This window comes from Cyprinus carpio, chromosome B7, assembly GCF_018340385.1.
Source record: "Cyprinus carpio isolate SPL01 chromosome B7, ASM1834038v1, whole genome shotgun sequence".
Lineage (NCBI taxonomy): Eukaryota > Metazoa > Chordata > Actinopteri > Cypriniformes > Cyprinidae > Cyprinus > Cyprinus carpio.
Window position 1 is genome coordinate 40,754,240 of NC_056603.1, and position 20,618 is coordinate 40,774,857.

Genomic DNA, 20,618 nt, shown 5'->3' on the forward strand with positions numbered 1-20,618 from the left:
CAGATCGGACAATATTTTGCCGAGATATAACTTTGAAAATCTTGAATCTGAGGGTGCAGAAAAATCTAAATACTGAGAAAATCGCCTTTGAAGTTGTCAAAATGACGTTCTTAGCAATGCATATTACTGATAAAAAATTAAGTTTTGATATTTACGGTAGGAAGTTTACAAAATATCTTCATGAAACATGATCTTTACTTAATATCCTAATGATTTTTGGCATAAAAGAAAAATCAATAATTTTGACCCATACAATGTTTTTTTTGGCTATTGCTACAAATATACCCCAGCGACTTCAGACTGGTTTTGTGCTCCAGGGTCACATATATCAATGAGGTATGAAAACTGGTTTTCCCTTTAAATTAAGTTGGTTTTTCTGAGCCAGATATTTGTTTTAAACAAACTCGCTTCATTTTGATCAATTTCACAGAAAACGTCATTTTGTTTCTCAAGTAAATGTATCATGATTTAAGAATCTTTAGACATTTGCACTGGAAAACAACAGAAATGAACAGCATGAACAATGCAGTGGGATCAGAAGGTACAGTAAAAATCATTTTCAAATTCTAGTTTCTGTAAAATTAATTAAAAAGATGGAGATCGGTTGGAAGTTGTACTTTCAAACTTTTAAGTATTGCTGCTAATACAACTCATTGTGTTTCTCTCAAGACATTTACATTCAGAGAACATACTCACCTTTAGTTGCCTTCAATTGATTTTCTAAACTTTCGCTTTGGTCTAAAATTTACCATCATGAAAACCTGCAGAAACCTTGTATATATTACATAACGTACATACTCATGTAATTATGTCTGTATTATCTTTGGTGCCGCTGAGCCTAGTTCAGTTTGTAATTTAACATTAAGCAAGATCATTTCCTTCTCTTTATGTGTGCGTCTGTTACGCAATTATAGATGAGACATGCACATCAGTTATGCGCAAATACATCACATAAAGGACTTCTGAGACATCAAAGACACGTGTTTCACAGTAAAAAAATTTATTGCTACTTGGCTGAAAAGTGAATTAAAAATACAGCTTTCTGCTCAAAACTAAGCATAGCAGCATCTGAAATGAAACGCTGAGCCAGCATCCACTCTAAAAAGTACAGTCCTAGCTGACAGACAGCAAAAGTGCTCGCATTTAGTCCTTTTTACTAAATCAGTAAAACAACTCAAATGATCTCCTAAACTAAAAACAATTCAATAATTTAACACAATGAAAATATTCAGCAGTTTACTGCATGCTAAATTAGAAACTTAAAAATATAATATACATTATGCTTCAGATATTAAAACAATTTCTTATAAACAGAAAAGTTCATATTTATACAAATAATCACATGATAATATATTCTTTATATATCTTTATATTCATTTATATAGGGCATGCTTCTCACATTAAATACATGAATAGTTAGTATCTTCAAAGAGAGTACCTTGATGGGTGACGGTTTACCTCTGAACCCTTAAATCCTAGATTCTGCACTGGAGGACCTATAAATCTGCATGAAACTATGAAGTACAAAAATAAACCTCAGCTTCTTGGCATCGAGAGGAAATATTAAAGCATCTCTTAAAAACAAAATGCACATAAATGATGACAAGATCAAGCTTTGGTCACATGTCAGCAACATGAACTTCATCCCAATCCACATCTGTCCAGAACGAGCCGTGATTATGTGCAAAAATGTCAACGAATACGCCAGATAAAGATGCGTTTTTGCATTCAAAAGCAGGTTTCATCTCTCTCAGGGTCAAACCACAATCATACGCTAACAGCAACTCTCACACTGTGCAGATGTACAAAGAGACTTAACACAAATGCTTTCCTTGTTCAGTCAAATTAAAAAAAAGAAAAAAGTCAGTTGTGTTTATTGAACACTTCCCTTATCTGTCATTGGTCAGACAAACAGTAAGCCCCGCCCCGAAGTGGTTGCCATGTTAAACAAAAGCACACACAGATGTTTTGATGAAACCAGAAAGTTTACTCTTTTCAGGAATGAACCTATGAATGGCTTGCTAGTAGTTAAGTTTGGAGAGATGTTACATCAAAAAAAAAAAATGTTTATAATAACAATGTATCTATTCATTGTTGCACAATGCATTAAAAGAAAGGCAAAAAAACAAACTTTCAAAAATTATAATGCATTTAAACTCTGGTTACAATTATTTATTAAAAGTTATAATGCATTTACAATGTACAATCATGAATACCTTTATAATGCATTATGCATACAAGTTAACTGTTACCAAAAATACTTCATGCTCCATGATAGAATATTAGACCCCCCAAAATGCCCTATAAATGTTAAACTATAATTTAAAAAATCTAAAATTTAATGTGAGCAGGAATATTTGTATAACTATGCTTTAAGTATATAATTAAAGGGATAATTCACCCAAAATTTACATTTCTGTCATTTGCTTACTCTCATGTGATTCCAAACCTCTATGACTCAACTTTCTTACGTGGAACATAGAAGACATTTTGAGAAAAGTTGGGAACCAAAACAGTTTGGTTATCAACATTCTTCAAAATATGTTATTTTGTGTTCGCAGAAGGCAAGTTTGGAAATAATAACAATGTTAATTTTGGGGTCAGCTGTTCCTTTAAGAATCACCTCCGCTGTGCCATTAACAAATGAATGGCTATTTGAATAATACACCAAGGAAAACTGCATTTGGCCAACATTTTCAGGAATGTGAGTTTCATCTCATGTTTTGGCCAGGAAAGCACAGAGCACAAATGTTTAAGGGATCTAAAATACAATATTTGTCTACGTGGCAAAGCAACTAGTATAGTTGCCTAGGCTGAAGAAACAATAGACACTATTTCCACAACAGAGCACTGCACTTGACACCCACAGACAAACACACATTTATGGATTTTCCCCAGTCCTGTTCATCAATTTTCAGATTAATATTGACCAAATCAGACACGTATGATTGTTGCATATATCATTTTTAAGTATGTTGCAGATATGCACCATGTTGTAGGTCTATAGAAGGTGCTCTCGAAGTGGTAATAAAGTGGCTGTATCAGTGATGTCGGTTCAAAATATTACTTCCCATTTCGGTTTCCTTTCAATGTTAAAGCACTGCGAGGGATGAAACGCTTCTATAGCTAATAACAGACTTGGATTACATCTTGCAAACAAAGCAAGCCATCAAATGCTTGTACTCTGCCTCTTAGCACAGTATGAATCAGCATGTTGTGCCTCAATAACCACATCTCGCCTTTCAACCAAACATAAGAAATAAAATTTTTCAGGGGTAAAAGGGGCCACAGATCAAAGCCTAATGATGATTTGAAATGCATTTCAACAAAAGCTAAAATGCAATTCTTAAATACGTCTATGGATATAGATTCTCTGAGCTATGTACAAAGTGCTTATACAGTGTAAAACCCTTTTACTTTATAAGATTGTACAACAATACTTGATGCACTTAAGCATACAGCTCTAAATGGTTTAGGGAATCTAGAGATCAATTTCTAAAAAAATTGTACTTCACATTTTTGAGTGCAAAAAAAAAGAGAATGGACTATCAACACTTAAAGACTGTGGAAAACCTGCTTTAAGGCCATGATAGAAAGAAAAAAACCCATAAAAACAATGAGTCATGCAGGGCTGCTGCATCCATGCCACTGGCTTCAGCTCTCAGTAGCACCCGAGGGACGAACAAAATACTCAAAAAAACTACCTTGCCTTCAAGTAGCACTACTACTTTATCTTTTGGCACAAGAGCTACAGTATCAGGTCTGTCGGCAATTTATAACTAACACTAATGCTTGAAGTTAATGGCAGTAAAGTTCAATTATACAAACCTTCCTGGATGTTAAATACGGATCCAGATTAGTTACCATGGCAGCTTTTTCTCTACATAGCAAACCAAATCTGTATGCAAGTTGTGCACCAACGAACATTGCCATCTGACCATGGAGAATATCAAAAAAAAAAAAAAAAAAAGACTCCAAGCTTTGGTCCACATGTCAGCAACATGAACTTCATCCCAATCCACATCTGTCCAGAACCGAGCCGTGATTATGTGCAAAAATGTCAACGAATACGCCAGATAAAGATGCGTTTTTGCATTCAAAAGCAGGTTTCATCTCTCTCAGGGTCAAACCACAATCATACGCTAACAGCAACTCTCACACTGTGCAGATGTACAAAGAGACTTAACACAATGTTTCCTTGTTCAGTCGAATAAAAAAAAGAAAAAAGTCAGTTGTGTTTTATGAAACTTCCCTTATCTGTCATTGGTCAGACAAACAGTAAGCCCCGCCCCGAGTGGTTGCCAGGTTAACAAAAGCACACCCAGATGTTTTGATGAAACCAGAAAGTTTACCTCTTTTCAGGAATGAAACCTATGAATGGCTTGCTAGTAGTTAAGTTTGGAGAGATGTTACATCAAAAAAAAAAAATGTTTATAATAACAATGTATCTATTCATTGTTGCACAATGCATTAAAAGAAAGGAAAAACAAACTTTCAAAAATTATAATGCATTTAAACTCTGGTTACAATTATTTATTAAAAGTTATAATGCATTACAATGTACATCATGGATACCTTTATAATGCATTATGCATACAAGTTAACTGTTACCAAAAATACTTCATGCTCCATGATAGAATATTAGACCCCCCAAAATGCCCTATAAATGTTTACTAAACTATAATTTAAAAAAATCTAAAATTTAATGTGAGCAGGAATATTTGTATAACTATGCTTTAAGTATATAATTAAAGGGATAATTCACCCAAAATTTACATTTCTGTCATTTGCTTACTCTCATGTGGATTCCAAACCTCTATGACTCAACTTTCTTACGTGGAACATAGAAGACAATTTTGAGAAAAGGTGGGAACCAAAACAGTTTGGTTATCAACATTCTCCAAAATATGTTTATTTTTGTTTCGCAGAAGGCAAGTTTGGAAATAATAACAATGTTGTTAATTTTGGGGTCAGCTGTTCCTTTAAGAATCACCTCCGCTGTGCCATTAACAAATGAATGGCTATTTGAATAATACACCAAGGAAAACTGCATTTGGCCAACATTTTCAGGAATGTGAATTTAATCTCATGTTTTGGCCAGGAAAGCACAGAGCACAAATGTTTAAGGGATCTAAAATACAATATTTGTCCACGTGGCAAAGCAACTTGTATAGTTGCCTGGAGAAACAATAGACACCATCTCCACAACAGAGCACTGCACCTGACACCCACAGACATGCACAAATTTATGTATTTTTCCCAGTCCTGTTCTTCAATTTTCAGATTAATATTGACCAAATCAGACACGTATGATTGTTTTGCATATATCATTTTTAAGTATGTTGCAGATATGCACCATGTTGTAGGTCTATAGAAGGTGCTCTCGAAGTGGTAATAAAGTGGCTGTATCAGTGATGTCGGTTCAAATTTATTACTTCCCATTTCGGGTTCCTTTCAATGTTAAAGCACTGCGAGGGATGAACGCTTCTATAGCTAATAACAGACTTGGATTACATCTTGCAAACAAAGCAAGCCATCAAATGCTTGTACTCTGCCTCTTAGCACAGTATGAATCAGCATGTTGTGCCTCAATAACCACATCTCGCCTTTCAACCAAACATAAGAAATAACATTTTTCAGGGGTAAAAGAGGCCACAGATCAAAGCCTACTGATGATTTTAAATGCATTTCAACAAAAGCTAAAATGCAATTCCTAAATATGTCTATGGATATAGATTCTCTGAGCTATGTACAAAGTGCTTATACAGTGTAAAACCCTTTTACTTTATAAGATTGTACAACAATACTTGATGCACTTAAGCATACAGCTCTAAATGGTTTAGGGAATCTAGAGATCAATTTCTAGAAAATTGTACTTCACATTTTTGAGTGCAAAAAAGAGAATTGGACTATAAACACTAAAGACTGTGGAAAACCTGCTTTAAGGCCATGATAGAAAGAAAAAAACCCATAAAAACAATGAGTCATGCAGGGCTGCTGCATCCATGCCACTGGCTTCAGCTCTCAGTAGCACCCGAGGGACGAACAAAATACTCAAAATAACCTACCTTGCCTTCAAGTAGCACTACTACTTATCTTTTGGCACAAGAGCTACAGTATCAGGTCTGTAGGCAATTATAACTAACACTAATGCTTGAAGTTAATGGCAGTAAAAGTTCAATTTAAAACCTTCCTGGATGTTAAATACGGGGATCCAGATTAGTTACATGGCAGCTTTTTCTCCTACATAGCAAACACAAATCTGTATGCAAGTTTGGCACAACGAACATTGCCATCTGACCATGGAGAATATCATAAAAAAAAAAAAAAAAAGACTCAAAATGTCCACTTATAAAGGTTATAATTCACAAAACTAATCTTGAGGTGAAATGGCTTAAATGTAATATCTGAGCATGCAACAGGCTTAAGCTCAGTTTCAAATTCAAATACTGATATTTTTTAAACATGCCAATGTTGAGGCGTCTATGAGATTCAATTTCTATATTTGAAGTGCATCAGTGTAAATGTGAACTGTTGCTTCCTTTCTAAAGACTATGAATTGAATCTAATGAATTATGAGAGTGCACCTAATAAATATTAATACAACAAAGTTAATACAACCGATGCCCTACAATTGGCAAAAGAAAGAAAAAGGGGCTTTTAATAATATAATTTAAATTGAGTATCTAACAATTAACAATGGGCTTTGCACTTGATTGTCCCTAATTTTAATTCTCTAATTCTTTATTTATTTTATTTAAAAAAAAAAAGTTTGAAATTTAATAGCGAGTTGTGTAAAAAGAACTTCATTCCAGGGAAAACTCAACAACATTGTTGTTTCCAATAAACACCACTAGATGTCTCCTCAAACCATGAGCACAGTGTTTTACTGCTCAGAACTCCCTGATACTGTGATTGTGGCAATGACAAACTCAAATGACCCAATATAGTCTCCTGATTCAAATAAAAAACTCAAACCGGCCTGTTTCCTTATACGTACCATGCGTGGCTAAAATAGAGCATACATACACACACACACTGCACAATACATATATCATATACCCAGTACCTCTCATACAAAAAATAAAATAAAAAATAAATCTAAATGTTGGCTGATCATTTTTTCCCTTGATTATGAGATAATGAGAAAATATCCCAACCTCACTCAGATCAACAGCAAAACCGCACTACTACAAAGACCCGATGACGTATTCACGGCCCAAGGCTGTGTAGCATGGGCTCTGTCACGTAGTCATGGCACACTCGAAACTTCAAGTACTCTAAACAACCCGAGACAGCTCAAGTTATGATTTCAGACAAGGTTTTGAGATCTTCCTGCTCCCCAAATGACCTTAAAGGTGTGGCGATGCTTCCACTGAGCATGGGATGTAGTTTCTGTCTTCATCTCACTCTGACCTCCATCACTTGACTGATTCCCTCTCCAGAGTTTGAATGTTATGTTGGGATCATTGTACTCTTCTATTGTGCAGAGGGTCCCAGAGACCCCTGTGGCTTTGTCCGGGAGATCCTGTATGCATACAAGAGAGAAGATCAGGAGCGGTGGAGAACGCAACAACACGTTTCCACAACAACCACTACTCCTTTCCATGAAATGGAGCGGGATGTTTCCAGCAGATCAGATGGCGAAGAGATCCGTCCGAAATATTCCTCACAGACTTCAAAAGTGCAGATTACCGACTAGTCGCCACTATGGGAAGGTAGGAGAACAACACTGCATTTACACCAGAACAGTAAAGGCTCTCTGAGCCTCAACCATCTTCAAGAGGCACTTTTCTCATCTTTTGGTCTCTGTTTAGCTTGATAGTATCTTTCCTCCAGAAGGCAAATGTGATCAATGAAGCCTACGTAAGCCTGTGACCTTTGATATTAAGGGCGAATGTCGAAATGAACTCGCGCATAGTGATGTATGAGGTACTCCAGCTCCATGCCGTGGTATTTGGTCAGGAATAGCCCATGTATTTCCACAATCTTCAAGATTTCTTCAGTTCTGACATTTCCACCCATTCGTTCTTGACTCGGATCAGCACAAGAATGCACATGCAGGGACCCACACGTGATGAAGGCGCTAAATAAGAACTGGATTATCTCGAGCGTGCTAGCCTCTTTGATGTGGCACTATGATGCGGAGATGCTCCAATGGTGCGGTCCTCTTGCACCAACTATAGAGCGGTGTCGTAGACGTCCTGTTGCAGGACCGTGGTTGGGTGCAGACCAGGGACGGTGGGCTGGGGATGGTCCCAGTTGGGGTCTCTCGCTGAGGACGGCGGCCCGGGAACCACAGGGCTCTGGCCTCTAAGCTGCTCCCGCACATCTTGCTCCAGACTGGGTGGAATAATTAACTGGTCTTCCGGGTCTTGCTGGGCTGGTGCGGCGAAATATCCCGACTTCTTTTTTGGGGCCTCCAGTGCTACCTCAATAATATTGTGGCTGTCCTCGAGAGCCACTACAGAGCCATTAGACAGCTTCTTCCCAAAGAGACTAGAGGTTGAAGGAGACTTCTTCAGATCCGAGATCTCTCGGCCGCATACGGCCAGCAGGCAGCCGTTGGTGGCAGAAACCACCACACTGTTTTGCCGCCGCATTTTGCTGTTGGGATAATCCGAGCCCCTTGAATCATGCCGGCCATCCAGGTCCTTGGGACTTTCCGGTGGTCCGGAGCGCAGTTGAAAAGCACAGCAATGGATGTCCACTTCCACCTCAAGCTTACTCCCGTTTGAGATGACGCCTTCTAAAGGAGCCTCGTCGTCGCTGTCCAGTCCGTTGTCTGACTGGTTGCTTGAAAAGGTTGCGCTGGAAGGCTGCCGCTGGAATAGAGCCGGGTACACCCCTGGCCCCAAGCTCACCACTGGCCCTGTGTTGCACAAGGTAGCAGTGGGATGCAAACTGCAGCGGCGCTCCGGACGAGCCATTGGTCCCAAAGAGGGGTGCTCGTCCGAAGCTGTGGACCCAGCCTCGCTGCCCACTTCCGAAGCGGACATCTCACTGTTGAACTCCGAGGCGATGCCACTGCTAGATGACGGCGTGGCTGGGTCGCAAGGGGACACGGAGATCGGTAAAGGTGGTCCTCGGGCTTCTGTGGTCGAGAGAGGAGGCTCACACGTACAGCTGTCTTCTCCAATATGCAAAGCTACCACCACTGCTCCCACGTTATCCCGGCACCCATAGCTTTGTGCCAGAGTGCAGAGCTTTTTGGCAGCAGCACGGGGGTCTCTGACAGCCAGCACAGTGCTCACTGCCTCCTGATAGGAAACCTTCTGGAAGAGTGCTTTGTTTCCTAGGATCAGGAACTCATCCTGGGAACACAGAGGCTCTGTGTGCACCCAGGGTTTGGGAAGCACCCAAGGAAACAGGTAGGAACAGCCAAGTAACCGTGAGCAGCATGTCACCCCACTCACCTTGTTATCCTACAGCACAAGAGTCAAATGATTAGAGTCACAAATAAGCTGCTACTTCTGATTCATGGGCTTATTTACAATAAACAACATGCTGCATCAGCCAGTTAGCTTATAGACAGGGGTGCGCATTAGTTTTTCAGCCTGGTTCTCATAAGAGCACCTGGAGACTTGGTTTGGTCCTGACTTTAAATATTAAATATAACTATTAAAATAATAAATTAATAATAGTGATAATATTATTTCACTTTATTTAGTTTTTTAAATTAAATGTGTGATAATACTATTATATTTTAGAATAAAAAGGGAGTATTAAAAAAAATTGTAAACTTAAACATGCTTTTTTTTAATATTAATTTTCAGCATTTTCAAACTCTGCAAGCTTTTATTTTAGCAGGTTTAGCTGAGTGCATGCTAGTTAGTTGATGGTATGTGAGTTTTTGGATTGTGATTTGATGCGCGTCATGAATAGCTTAGATTTATGGACAAATGAGTGAGCTGAACTTATTTACACAGCGCATTTTTTATTTTGGTCACACATGCGCACCTGCATACCACTTATGTGCACCCCTGCTTATAGACCTTAGTCAGGGTAGAGCCATATTTAATTTCTGACAGGAATGAACACAAGACTAAGAGGTGAGGGATAAAGTGCTTTCAATGGATTGCAATGAATGCCGTTTAACATATCAATTATTCAGCTGACAAAACATCTCCTAAAAATAAAAAAATCAGTAGTCAAAACTCCATAAAAGAGTTTTGAGAGATCTAGGAACTTTATCCAGCATGACTGCAAGTCTATCGCTCACAGCCTGGTTTTCTTCTACGTACAATTCAATATGGCATCTAACTAAGGTCTATGGGATGACCTGAGAATGAGTCAATACCTCAGTGATAATAGCTTTTGCCAGTTTGACGCGCTCCATCTCCTCAGCGCTCTGTTCTAGGCTGAAAACCTTTGAGAGGGCAAGAGGTTGCCCATCACGACACAGTACAGCCTGGCAGGTACCTACGTTGGCCACAGTGAGGCTGAAGTATCGGCCAGGCTCGGAGGACTCGTGATGGATGTAACAGAGCAGAGCAGAGGCACCGAGCTTCTGGCCTGCCATGCCAAGTTTCCTGCAAAAATGCACAACGCAATATGAGAAATGCATTTGTTATTCATATAGCTAAGAATCTAAATTCAAAGCTATGTCTGAACTATGGTACATTCAAGTCAGATTCAGAAGTTGAACGGTAAGTTGTAATTGCCAGTGGGTTTTCTTTGAGCCCAAGTTTCAGAGTTGTGGGCGTCATTGACAAAATATGGTGGATGCAATAATGGTTTTCTTTTTCAATAAAACTAGCTCCTTTAAAGGGATAGTTCACCCAAAAATGAAAATTGTCATTTTTGGATTTTTTTTTTTTTTGTGTGATATATCCCTTTAAGGGATAGTTCACCTATGATAGAGTATGTAACCTATGATCAAAAATCTTCATGACTTTGTAAAAAAAAATCTTCATGAAAAAAAAAAAAAAAAAAAGCAAAATGCACTTGATATGCATTCATCATCATTTTGTAGGAGTAAAAAAATCCTGCTGAACTGCCATCTTGCTCCGACCAAATACAAATTTAAATGCACCTGATGTTTTAATTTCGACTTCCCAAATTGTAAATAACATTTTTTCACGAGCACTTGAATGCATCATGGTTGCAATACACAACTGGTTATTATTTAAAGACATTTTCCTTTGATATTACACATTATAATATACTTTGCATACAGATTATTTGGTGATACTCTATTGATAAAAAATAAACTTTTACATAAACATTATTAGGTGCATCACTTAAAAAGTCAACAGTTAGAAATGTCATGAAACTGTGAATCATATTATCATATATACTGTATCATACATTTAAATGTACATTAACTACTTTCTGCTGAGCATTACATAAGTAATGACCAACTGACTATACATGATCCCATTCATTATATGACTACTTACCAAATAAATAAATGGATATGAAATTTAAATTACGTATGTGACAAAAAAGAGAATGCAGAGTGACACTAAAAAGTAGACCGGTGTATAAATAGACATTCATTACACAAATATATTGACAGAATGTCATGACTGAATCAAGTATTCCAGAGAACGCTGTAATAAAATGTGTTATAAATTCATACAGTTACCAGTGATTGTACAAGCAAACTGAAGCATACATGATTTATAGAAAAAAAAGCTTAATCAAATCAACAAGTGTGTGTGTGTGTGTGTGTGTGTGTGCAAAACACACCTATGAGAGGTAAGGAAAGTGTTGCTCATGTATACACTGTCCACACTGGAGTGCTGGATCTCCTCTGCTAATACATCTCCCATGGTGCACTGCAGTAACCTGGACACTTCCTCATTACGATCACCATCAAAAATCCCATAAGCAGCCTCTGGACTGTCTCCGAAGCGATCCACAGCCAACACAGACACACACAACCTGAACCCAGGTAAAACAGCAAAGTGTTACAAAGTGTACAATATCACATTACAAATACATTTCATTGAATGGTAATGGATACACCTATATAGGTACATACACACTCTGACAAACACACAAAAGTGGCCCCCTCGGTGGATGACGGGTACCGAGGGAGGATGCGATATTTGAGACGGACTGCTTTGAAACTGTGGAGGTAATGCCCTTCGCAGGGGGAGCCAAGCACACGGAGGTCACATTAAACATGTAGAAACAAGACGTTTAAGCCTATGGGGTGCTTTCGGCATTCAAACCGGCCCCCCTGCTGCAGCTTGGCCTTGGTATCTCAGGGCCAGATCGGCAAAACATCTGGGGCTGAATTCACAAAAATCTTCTTAAGGACTTCTTAGGAAAATGATTACAAACTTCTTGGAAGTTTTCTTAAGTGAAATTCTTGAAAAATACTTTCACATTTTTTCTTAAGAACCTCTTAAGAAGACAATATTGTTAGTGTTATGTGATTAACAGCTGTTGCAGAAGACTTTCTGATCAACTAACTAAAACTGTCTTTTTTTAAACTGAGATTACGAATTTGTGAACCTAGACCACAAAACAAGTCATAAGGGTCAATTTTTGAATAAATAAGCTCTCCGTTGATGGATGGTTTGTTAGGAGAGGACAATATTTTGCTGAGATGCAACTATTTGAAAATCTGGAATCTGAGGGTGCAAAAAAAAAAAAAAAAAAAATTACTTAATATCCTAATGATTTTTGGCATAAAAGAAAAATCGAGAATTTTGACCCATACAATGTATTTTTGGCTATCGCTACAAATATACCCCAGCGACTTAAGACTGGTTTTGTGCTCCAGGGTCACACATTATAATATGTGCACACACTACTGAGACTGGCCTGATGGGACTTCAGCACTCTGCCTTCCGATTTAACTATTTTTTTTTTTTTTATAGAGTTGTTACTGAATTTCAAATTCAGAAGTCCTGTCATGCATAATCTTGACCGATCATTGTTTACATTATCAATCATTGGGCAATTGATCACTTATCAATCACTTCAAAAAAGTAACCTTTACATTCCAAAAAAAGTATGAAATCATAGTGATTCGGCCATTATCAAATAGTCAATATTATAAAGGTAACTTTTCATAATTAAGGAAACCTATACGTTGTATATGGCCAACAAATGTGACCAAGCAAGTGTTATGTTGTAATGCTTAATATCTGAAATAACCCAATAAATTCAAACATCTTAAGTTTTGGGATTTAAGACTAGTTGGAGGTTATCGTAACTTTAAGAAGTTATTTTTAAGAATTTGAATTATTTTGTATTGGTTGAAGAACAAACTTGAGTATACATTTTTAATAAGTATTTTTTGGAATTCAAACATACTCAAGAATCCGAATTTCTTAAGAAAACAGCACTTAAAGGGACAGTTCACCCGGAAATGAAAATTCTATCATTAATTACTCACCCTCATGTCGTTCCAAACCCGTAAAACCTTCGTTCATCTTCAGAACACAAATTAAGATATTTTTGATGAAATCTGAGAGCTGTCTGACCCTCCCATAGACAGCAAAGTTCAATTTTGGGTGAACTAACCCATTAAGAAAAATTTATTCTTGCAAACGTTTCATGAATCCGGCCCTGATCGGTCAATTGGACAGGAAGGGTCTGTCTGAATGACATGAAAAACAACCAATCCAATTTTTTTTACATTTTTTAATTAATCCATTTATTTATTTACTTTTTGCGTGATGTATAGTGATGGGTTAATCAGAAACTGATTTGACCGCGTTGAAAAACTGAATTGAAATTGATTGAACCTGGTCATTTCTGCTAGCATTTGATTGTTTTTTTTTCTTCAGTACATCCTCTCTATATAATAGAGAATTGTAGGTTGTGGATGGTAATCTGGAAAACAACTAGATTTTTTTGATTGGGGCTTCCTTCTGCCACACTCATCGTTTCCTGATCTGTGAATCTCAGATTTTGCTCACTTGTTTCTTTGCCCACACATCTCAGCGTAGCCATGATCCCACAGGGTGGACGTGCCCTGTGCGTCTCCTGCGGTCACGGCTGGCTTCTGGTCCAGCTTCAAAGTGCTGATGTGACTGGAAGAGAGGAGAACCCACAGAGGTGTGAGAGATAAAAGACAAAAAAAAAAAAAAAAAAAAAACACAAAAAGCAATTAACCACCTGGGTCTGAGAGAGTATCAGAACGTATTAATATTCATCAGCTGCATAGTGTGCTGTGTGTTTGTAGCATCTCACCTGAAGAGGTTGAGTGTTTTGTGCTCTAACATGAGGCTGCTGTTGCCGGACAGATCCAGCTCTTGTAGGGTTGAAGGCAGAGATTCCGGCAACAGGATTTCTGTCAGCTCATTACAGCTCACATCTACTAGCTACACAAACAGCAGAGGAAATACAACATTCTTCATGAAAATAAACTAACAAACAACAGCACAATTTTGTTGGCTTTGGGGACAAAAGTGATTCAATTTCACCAGAGTTGACTAAATAAGCTTGATAAATGTAAAATAAAGTCAATCAATTATGTAAAATAAAAATTGTTCTAAAATAAAGTGAGTAACAAACAACAGTCCAATTTTGTTGGATTTTGAGAGAAAAATCATTTAATTTTGGCAGACTGTAAAAATGTAAAATAATGTACAACACAGTAAATAAAGTAAACAAAATAAGGTAAAAAAAAAACTATGTGAAATAAAATTAATTGTATAACAAACAACTACTCAATTTTGTTGGATCTGCGGCAAAAACAATTCAGTTCTGCCAGACATAACTAAATAAACTTGTAAATTTAAAATAACGTAGAATATAATAAATACATTTAAACAAAAAAATATGCATTGTAAAATAATAACTGAAATAAAATATATATATATATATATATATATATATATATATATATATATATATATATAGATATATATATATATATTATATATATATATATATTATATATTTTAACTAAAACTTAGAGGGGGACAAAAACTATTCAGTTTTTACAGTCTTTTTTTTTTTTCTTTTAAATATTATAATATATACACAATAAAAAAATATTATAAATATTATAATATATACACAAACGTTACATCTAAATTAAAGTCAATTTAGAGAAATTTAGCTTTAAATCTGAATGAAGTGTCACTAATTTGCATGTTCTCACCATTTCTATTTAGAGTTAGCATTCAATATAATTCAAATAGCATTCTGGAATAATTGAGATTTTATGTTTTTTTAAAAAGAAGTCTCTTATGCTCACCAAGACTGCATTTATTTGATTAAAAACACAGAATTTTTCATCCATTACTCCAGTCTTTCAAATTGCTGATCAGAATGTTTTATTCAAACATTTTTATTCAAATCATGTCTATGAACGTTGATAACTAGTAAACCTTTTTTTTTTTTTGTAACTTGAATTACTGCAACTGTAATCCAAACATATACTACATTTTTAGATATTCATTTGTTCCTGCCACTTGATGACTCTCTGGTTGACCCTTAAGATCCTTCTGATATTTACGGGCAGTGTGTGACACGTCACAGACCTTGATCTCGGGGAGGCTGAGGACCTCGGGGAACACGCTGATATGGTTGGAGTGGGCGATGAGCGTGTGCAGTCTCTTGCAGCTGGACACGGTGGAGGGGATCGTTTTCAGCTTGTTCCCACTCAGATTCAGTTCCTCCAGGACCTCCAGCTTACTGAGCTTGCTGAAAACATAACAAGGGAGCTCATTTAGAAAAGAACAATAGCACGATTCATTGTCATATACACTGGTATAATCTCTGATCTTTTTGGTATATGTGACCCTGGACCATAAAACCAGTCATAAAGGTCAACTGTTTGAAACTGAGATTAATACATCATCTAAAAAGCTGAATAAATGTGACCTGTACTGACAAAATTTTTAAAAATGAGTCATTTTTATTTGTACATACAATGTATTGTTGACTTTTGCTACAAATATACCCGTGTTACTCATGACTGGTTTTGTGCTCCAGGGTCACATGTCATTTGAATAATAGGCTCCTCCCACCCGGTCGATGGAAGCACACTAGTTCAAAGTCCCGTACCTAGCAGGGAAGGACTGCAGTTGGTTATAAGCCATATGCAAGACCCGCAGGTTCTGGTGCCCCACCAGCAGAGCAGCGCAGTTCTCATTCAGCTTGTTTCCTGTGAGATAGAGCTCCTGCAGGGTGCTGAGGCTCTCCTCTGATTGGCTGCTCGGCGGGATCGTCTCCAGCGCATTGGCAGACACATTCAAATACTTTAAACTAGTAGACGAGAAGAACAAGGGAAGACAAGTTGGTAAGTTTACACACAGTACAAGTAATGTCGTTTAAATGAAAAATAAAAAAAATAAAAATGCATGTTAATAAAGCCAAAATCATCTCGGATACAACCAAAGCCTCAGAGCTGCAGCACATCTTTCAGCATTAGAGATGCTTAATGGATGACAAGGAAACTAAGCCACAGGAAATGGAAGAGCTGCGAGCAGTTCTGGCTCATATTACTGTGCCTCACTGAGCCGTATCCTCCTGTACACATCCAGGAGAGGCTCTGGAGAAGCACGTCACTTCCTCTGTGCTGCTGTGGATCCAGTGTTGAGAATCAGGCAACCAACTAACCAAAACTACATTTCCCAGTAGCCTGACAGTTGTTCAGCTGTTTATAGTTTTATAAATATTTAAAACATGTTTATACATTTTTTTATATACTGTATATTTTAAAAATGTGTGTAAAAATTTAATCAAAAATTCAAATATAAATAATTTTAGTGTCACATTGCTGTGCAAGCAGCTAATACAACAATTAAACATGCTCATGCACTTTTTTTTTTTTTTGTTAAATATATTTAATTAGATATTTTAATATCATTAAGATACTATTATATATAAGGAATTATTAACTTCGGTCCATTGAATTCTCAGAAAATATATTATTTTATTATTTTATGAGAATTCAATGGACCGAAGTCAATTATTCCACTTATACTACGATCAGATGATATATTTCACGGCATCTGTCTGCTTTTTGTACTTAAAATACTATTGCGAGTAGGATTAATTTCTTACGCACCTCATCGCTGCCAATTCCAAAATGCGCTTTCTGTACATAATAAACTGTCATTTTGTGGCAAAAGCATGGAAATGATCTGTCATTTCTTATCCTGTTGTTTACTCTATTTATATGTTTGGTCAGTGTCCTTGTGGGTTTTGTTTATTTTGCTTTGGTAAGACCTTTGAAATAACTGAAATCATCTGGTGAAGTGATATGAACATGTAATGTGGTCAAGACCTGCCTGGAACTATGTTCACCATGCGATTCCCTGAAAATAACTGACCTATCAGTAAGCCCCTCCCCTCGAACGCAGATGAGCCAATGGCAGTCAAGTATCAGCTGCACAGGGAGCGGAACTCAGACATCTTTAGTTTTCAGTGCCATAGAGGAACATTGGTTTGATGGTGTTTACGCTACAAAAATGGAAATCCATGTGCCTGTGGTACTTGTAACACTGATTTCAGGTATCCTGAGAGGATGGGCTATAGAATTAATTTCATCACATTTCCTAAACCCAAACAAAACGGAGCAAAATGTCCCTAAGCATTCACCCCCAATCCCAATGAAGACAAAAATGTTCATTTTCTTGTTGTCCTACTCTCATTAAGTTACAATTTTCATCTGCTCAAGCAGAATGTTAATGTCATCTTGCGTTTCAGCAAGGTATCTCTGGCATAAACTAATGTTAAAGCCTTGTTTGTCCGAGCGAGCAACAGTAACTAAGGGGGGCGGAGCTTAGAACATTCATCAGTTCGTCAAGTTAAAACTCAAAGTTTTAGTAATTTTGTCATTTTGATTATTGGGTTGGGTAACTGCTTTCGTCGCAATGTTGTAAATATTTATGTTTTAAACCATGAAGGCGAAGCCAATGGGTATCACTAGAAAGTGAAAGGTAAAGCAGAATGACTGAGTAATGATGGAGCTTTTGGCATCTAACGCCACATATTCTCTCGAACAGATGATGAGAGACCAATCTACTTCAACATATGCTGATAACGGTATACTGCTAACTGTTCTCATTTATTCCCGTATTGTTTCTCTTGTGGCCCGTACACAGTAAAACAAAATGAGAAGAAGCTTATTTGGTGTTAAACAGGTTGTTTTTGAAAGTCAGTAGGCTGAATAAAGCTTTTTATTTCATTGATTTGTATTGATGACTGCAGTGTTAATATTTTAATTATAGGCCTATAATGAATTGTATAATAGACCCGTTTTAAAATACCTTTTTTAAGACACTTTAATTAAGTAGCAAATAGCCTTATCTTTTGTCATCCTCACAGTGCGTCAGGTATGCAGTTATGTTGCCGTTTAGTTAAAACCAAATATTAAACTTTAGTTTGCTAAGTTCCTGTAAAGGCTAGGAGGTCTGATGAAGAGCTCAAGCAGCAGGGCTAAAGGTCCACAGACACACAGCTGCACCTGTCACACGCAGAAAATCGCAGGAAACAGAGAGGAAAGACACAAGGAATAAAGAAAGAAAGCAGAGTCCGGAGAGCAAGATGAACAGAGAGAGGGCAGAAGGAGGGAGTGACCTACTTTAAGGCTTTGTAGAAGAAGCTCTCTGGAAGTTCCCGCAACTTGTTGTGCTGCAGGTCGAGTGTTTCCAGTGGGATGTGGTCGAGCAGGTCAGCCAGGCTCTCCAGCCTGTTGTTACCAGACAGCAGTTTACGCAGACTCAGACTGCTGAGAAGTCTGACAGCAAGGAGGGACAGAGAAAGAAAGAGAAAACACACAGAAATTCAGAATTGAAACCATCAGTGCCTAGACTCTAGGGATGTAACGATATCAAAATCTCATGACACGGTAATATTGCGATATTTAAAAAGGACGAATGAAGAATTGGGAAAAAAAATTAATTACTTTTGTACATTTTAAAAGTTAAATTATTCCATCTAATGCACTTTGGAAGTTCAAAATCAAGAGCTCCAACCCGTGTTCTTATCTAAGAACACTTAAGTCAGAAAGAAGTCAGTGAATTGACTTGTAGCTGAAAATAAAGTGGACTTAACCCTTATTCTATTTGTGATATACCATCTCAGTCTAAATTACATTCACACTAGTGTTTTCAGGAAGCCAAGCATATTAGAATATAATAACAATAACAACAACAACAACAACATCAATGATAGTAATAGTCATATATTATAGAGACAAATTTAAGTGGCATTTCAATAAAATATAATTGAAAATATTATTTACACCTTTATATTTATAATAAAACATTATAACAATATATAATAAGAATATAAAATTATTATAAAATATCTATAAATAAAATATTATTTAATATAATCTAACATATTTACACCTGAAAAAGAAACAATTTGCATTAGTAGCTGGTTCTTGTACGTGTTGTAACCAAAAGCAAGCACACTAGATTGACTATCTTATGAAGAATGGCATGTGAAGCTCACAAATGAAGATTTTCAGTGAATAACACGTTTTACATCCTTTTTTAATTCTTCTTCTTTTTGGAGCTTGACAGACATGGTCAATAATGTAGCTGCACAGACAAGAGCTGCATGAAGTCTCTTCAGGAAAAAAACTGAAAAAAAAAACCCTCTTCTCAGGGAAAATATAACAGCACTATGGGTTTGGAATGACATGAGGTTGAGTAAATAAAGACAGGATTCTCTTTTTTTTGGTGAACCATTCCTTCAAAACAGCAACACAGCATTTTCATGCAGCACTCACAGCACTCTCAAATGGGACACAAACTTCAGGCCGCATATTATCTCATTTGTGCACGGCTTTTAGCTCTTTCAGATGCAAATGACTGAATGTTAATGTGGAATTAGCTGGAAATGGTGCTTTCATCTGCTTGGCGTTTACATCACTTTGCTTTGAGACAGCAGAGTGGCCTCATCAAGCGTCTGCTGATGAACGCCGGCCCGCTTCTATTCACATCCACCGTCTGGCCAGACAGTCGCTTTAACCCACATTAGTCATATCAAATGGGCAATTTTTGTTGAATAAATAAGTACAAAATGCTGACATTAAGATTCTGGAATGGGGGAACAGGAGGACAGTTTCTTTTTGGAAACTGGGGAAGATGCAAATGCTAAACATACACACACTTGCATTTGTGGTTTACAGGGACTCTCTATAGGTGTAATGTTTTTATATTGTATAAACTGTATTTTCTATCACCCAACACCTAAGCCTCACAGAAAACTACTGGCATTTTTTTTAATTTCATAAAACACCATTTAGTATGTTTTTAAACCTTTCTGGCTTACAGGGACACAGGAAGTGTTCTCATAAACCATGTTTACGTCATTATACACATTTGTGTCCTCTAAAAACATGTACACCAGTACACACACACACACACACACACACACACACCTGGCCGGGAGCTCAGACAGCAGATTATGGGAGACGTCCAGCACCTCAATCTTCCTGCTGTCACAGACCCAGTCTGGCAGGTATTCCAGGAGATTCCTGCAGGAGGGATGGGAATTAACTCCAGGCTAATTACATCAGAGCATTAGCATTGTACAGGAGTGAGCAGGGTAAAGGACACGGCTGGAGCGCGCCGAGCCTCTTGTAAATGAGCCGAGCAACATCCGCTCACATTTGCATTACAATGTTCATGTTACTGTATAGTGCAAGTACACTAGTAAGTACAGAGCGGTGTTATTTTAGT

The 20,618-nt window shown here is 37.3% G+C and overlaps 1 protein-coding gene across 1 annotated transcript in view; it reads right to left on the reverse strand.

Annotated features, from left to right (window-relative positions):
* Positions 1 to 5,468: 5,468 nt before the first annotated feature.
* LOC109078968 (PH domain leucine-rich repeat-containing protein phosphatase 2-like) overlaps positions 5,469 to 20,618 on the reverse strand; it is a 61,445-nt gene continuing 46,295 nt past the window's right edge. Inside the window, exons 11-19 of the mRNA XM_042728668.1 lie at positions 20,318 to 20,413; positions 18,506 to 18,661; positions 15,982 to 16,182; positions 15,456 to 15,618; positions 14,158 to 14,288; positions 13,884 to 13,997; positions 11,695 to 11,889; positions 10,301 to 10,532; positions 5,469 to 9,425 (exon numbers count right to left, since the gene is read on the reverse strand). Coding sequence (XP_042584602.1) covers positions 8,181 to 9,425; positions 10,301 to 10,532; positions 11,695 to 11,889; positions 13,884 to 13,997; positions 14,158 to 14,288; positions 15,456 to 15,618; positions 15,982 to 16,182; positions 18,506 to 18,661; positions 20,318 to 20,413 — 2,533 coding nt within the window. The 3' untranslated portion in view covers positions 5,469 to 8,180. The remainder of the gene's footprint in view (positions 9,426 to 10,300; positions 10,533 to 11,694; positions 11,890 to 13,883; positions 13,998 to 14,157; positions 14,289 to 15,455; positions 15,619 to 15,981; positions 16,183 to 18,505; positions 18,662 to 20,317; positions 20,414 to 20,618) is intronic.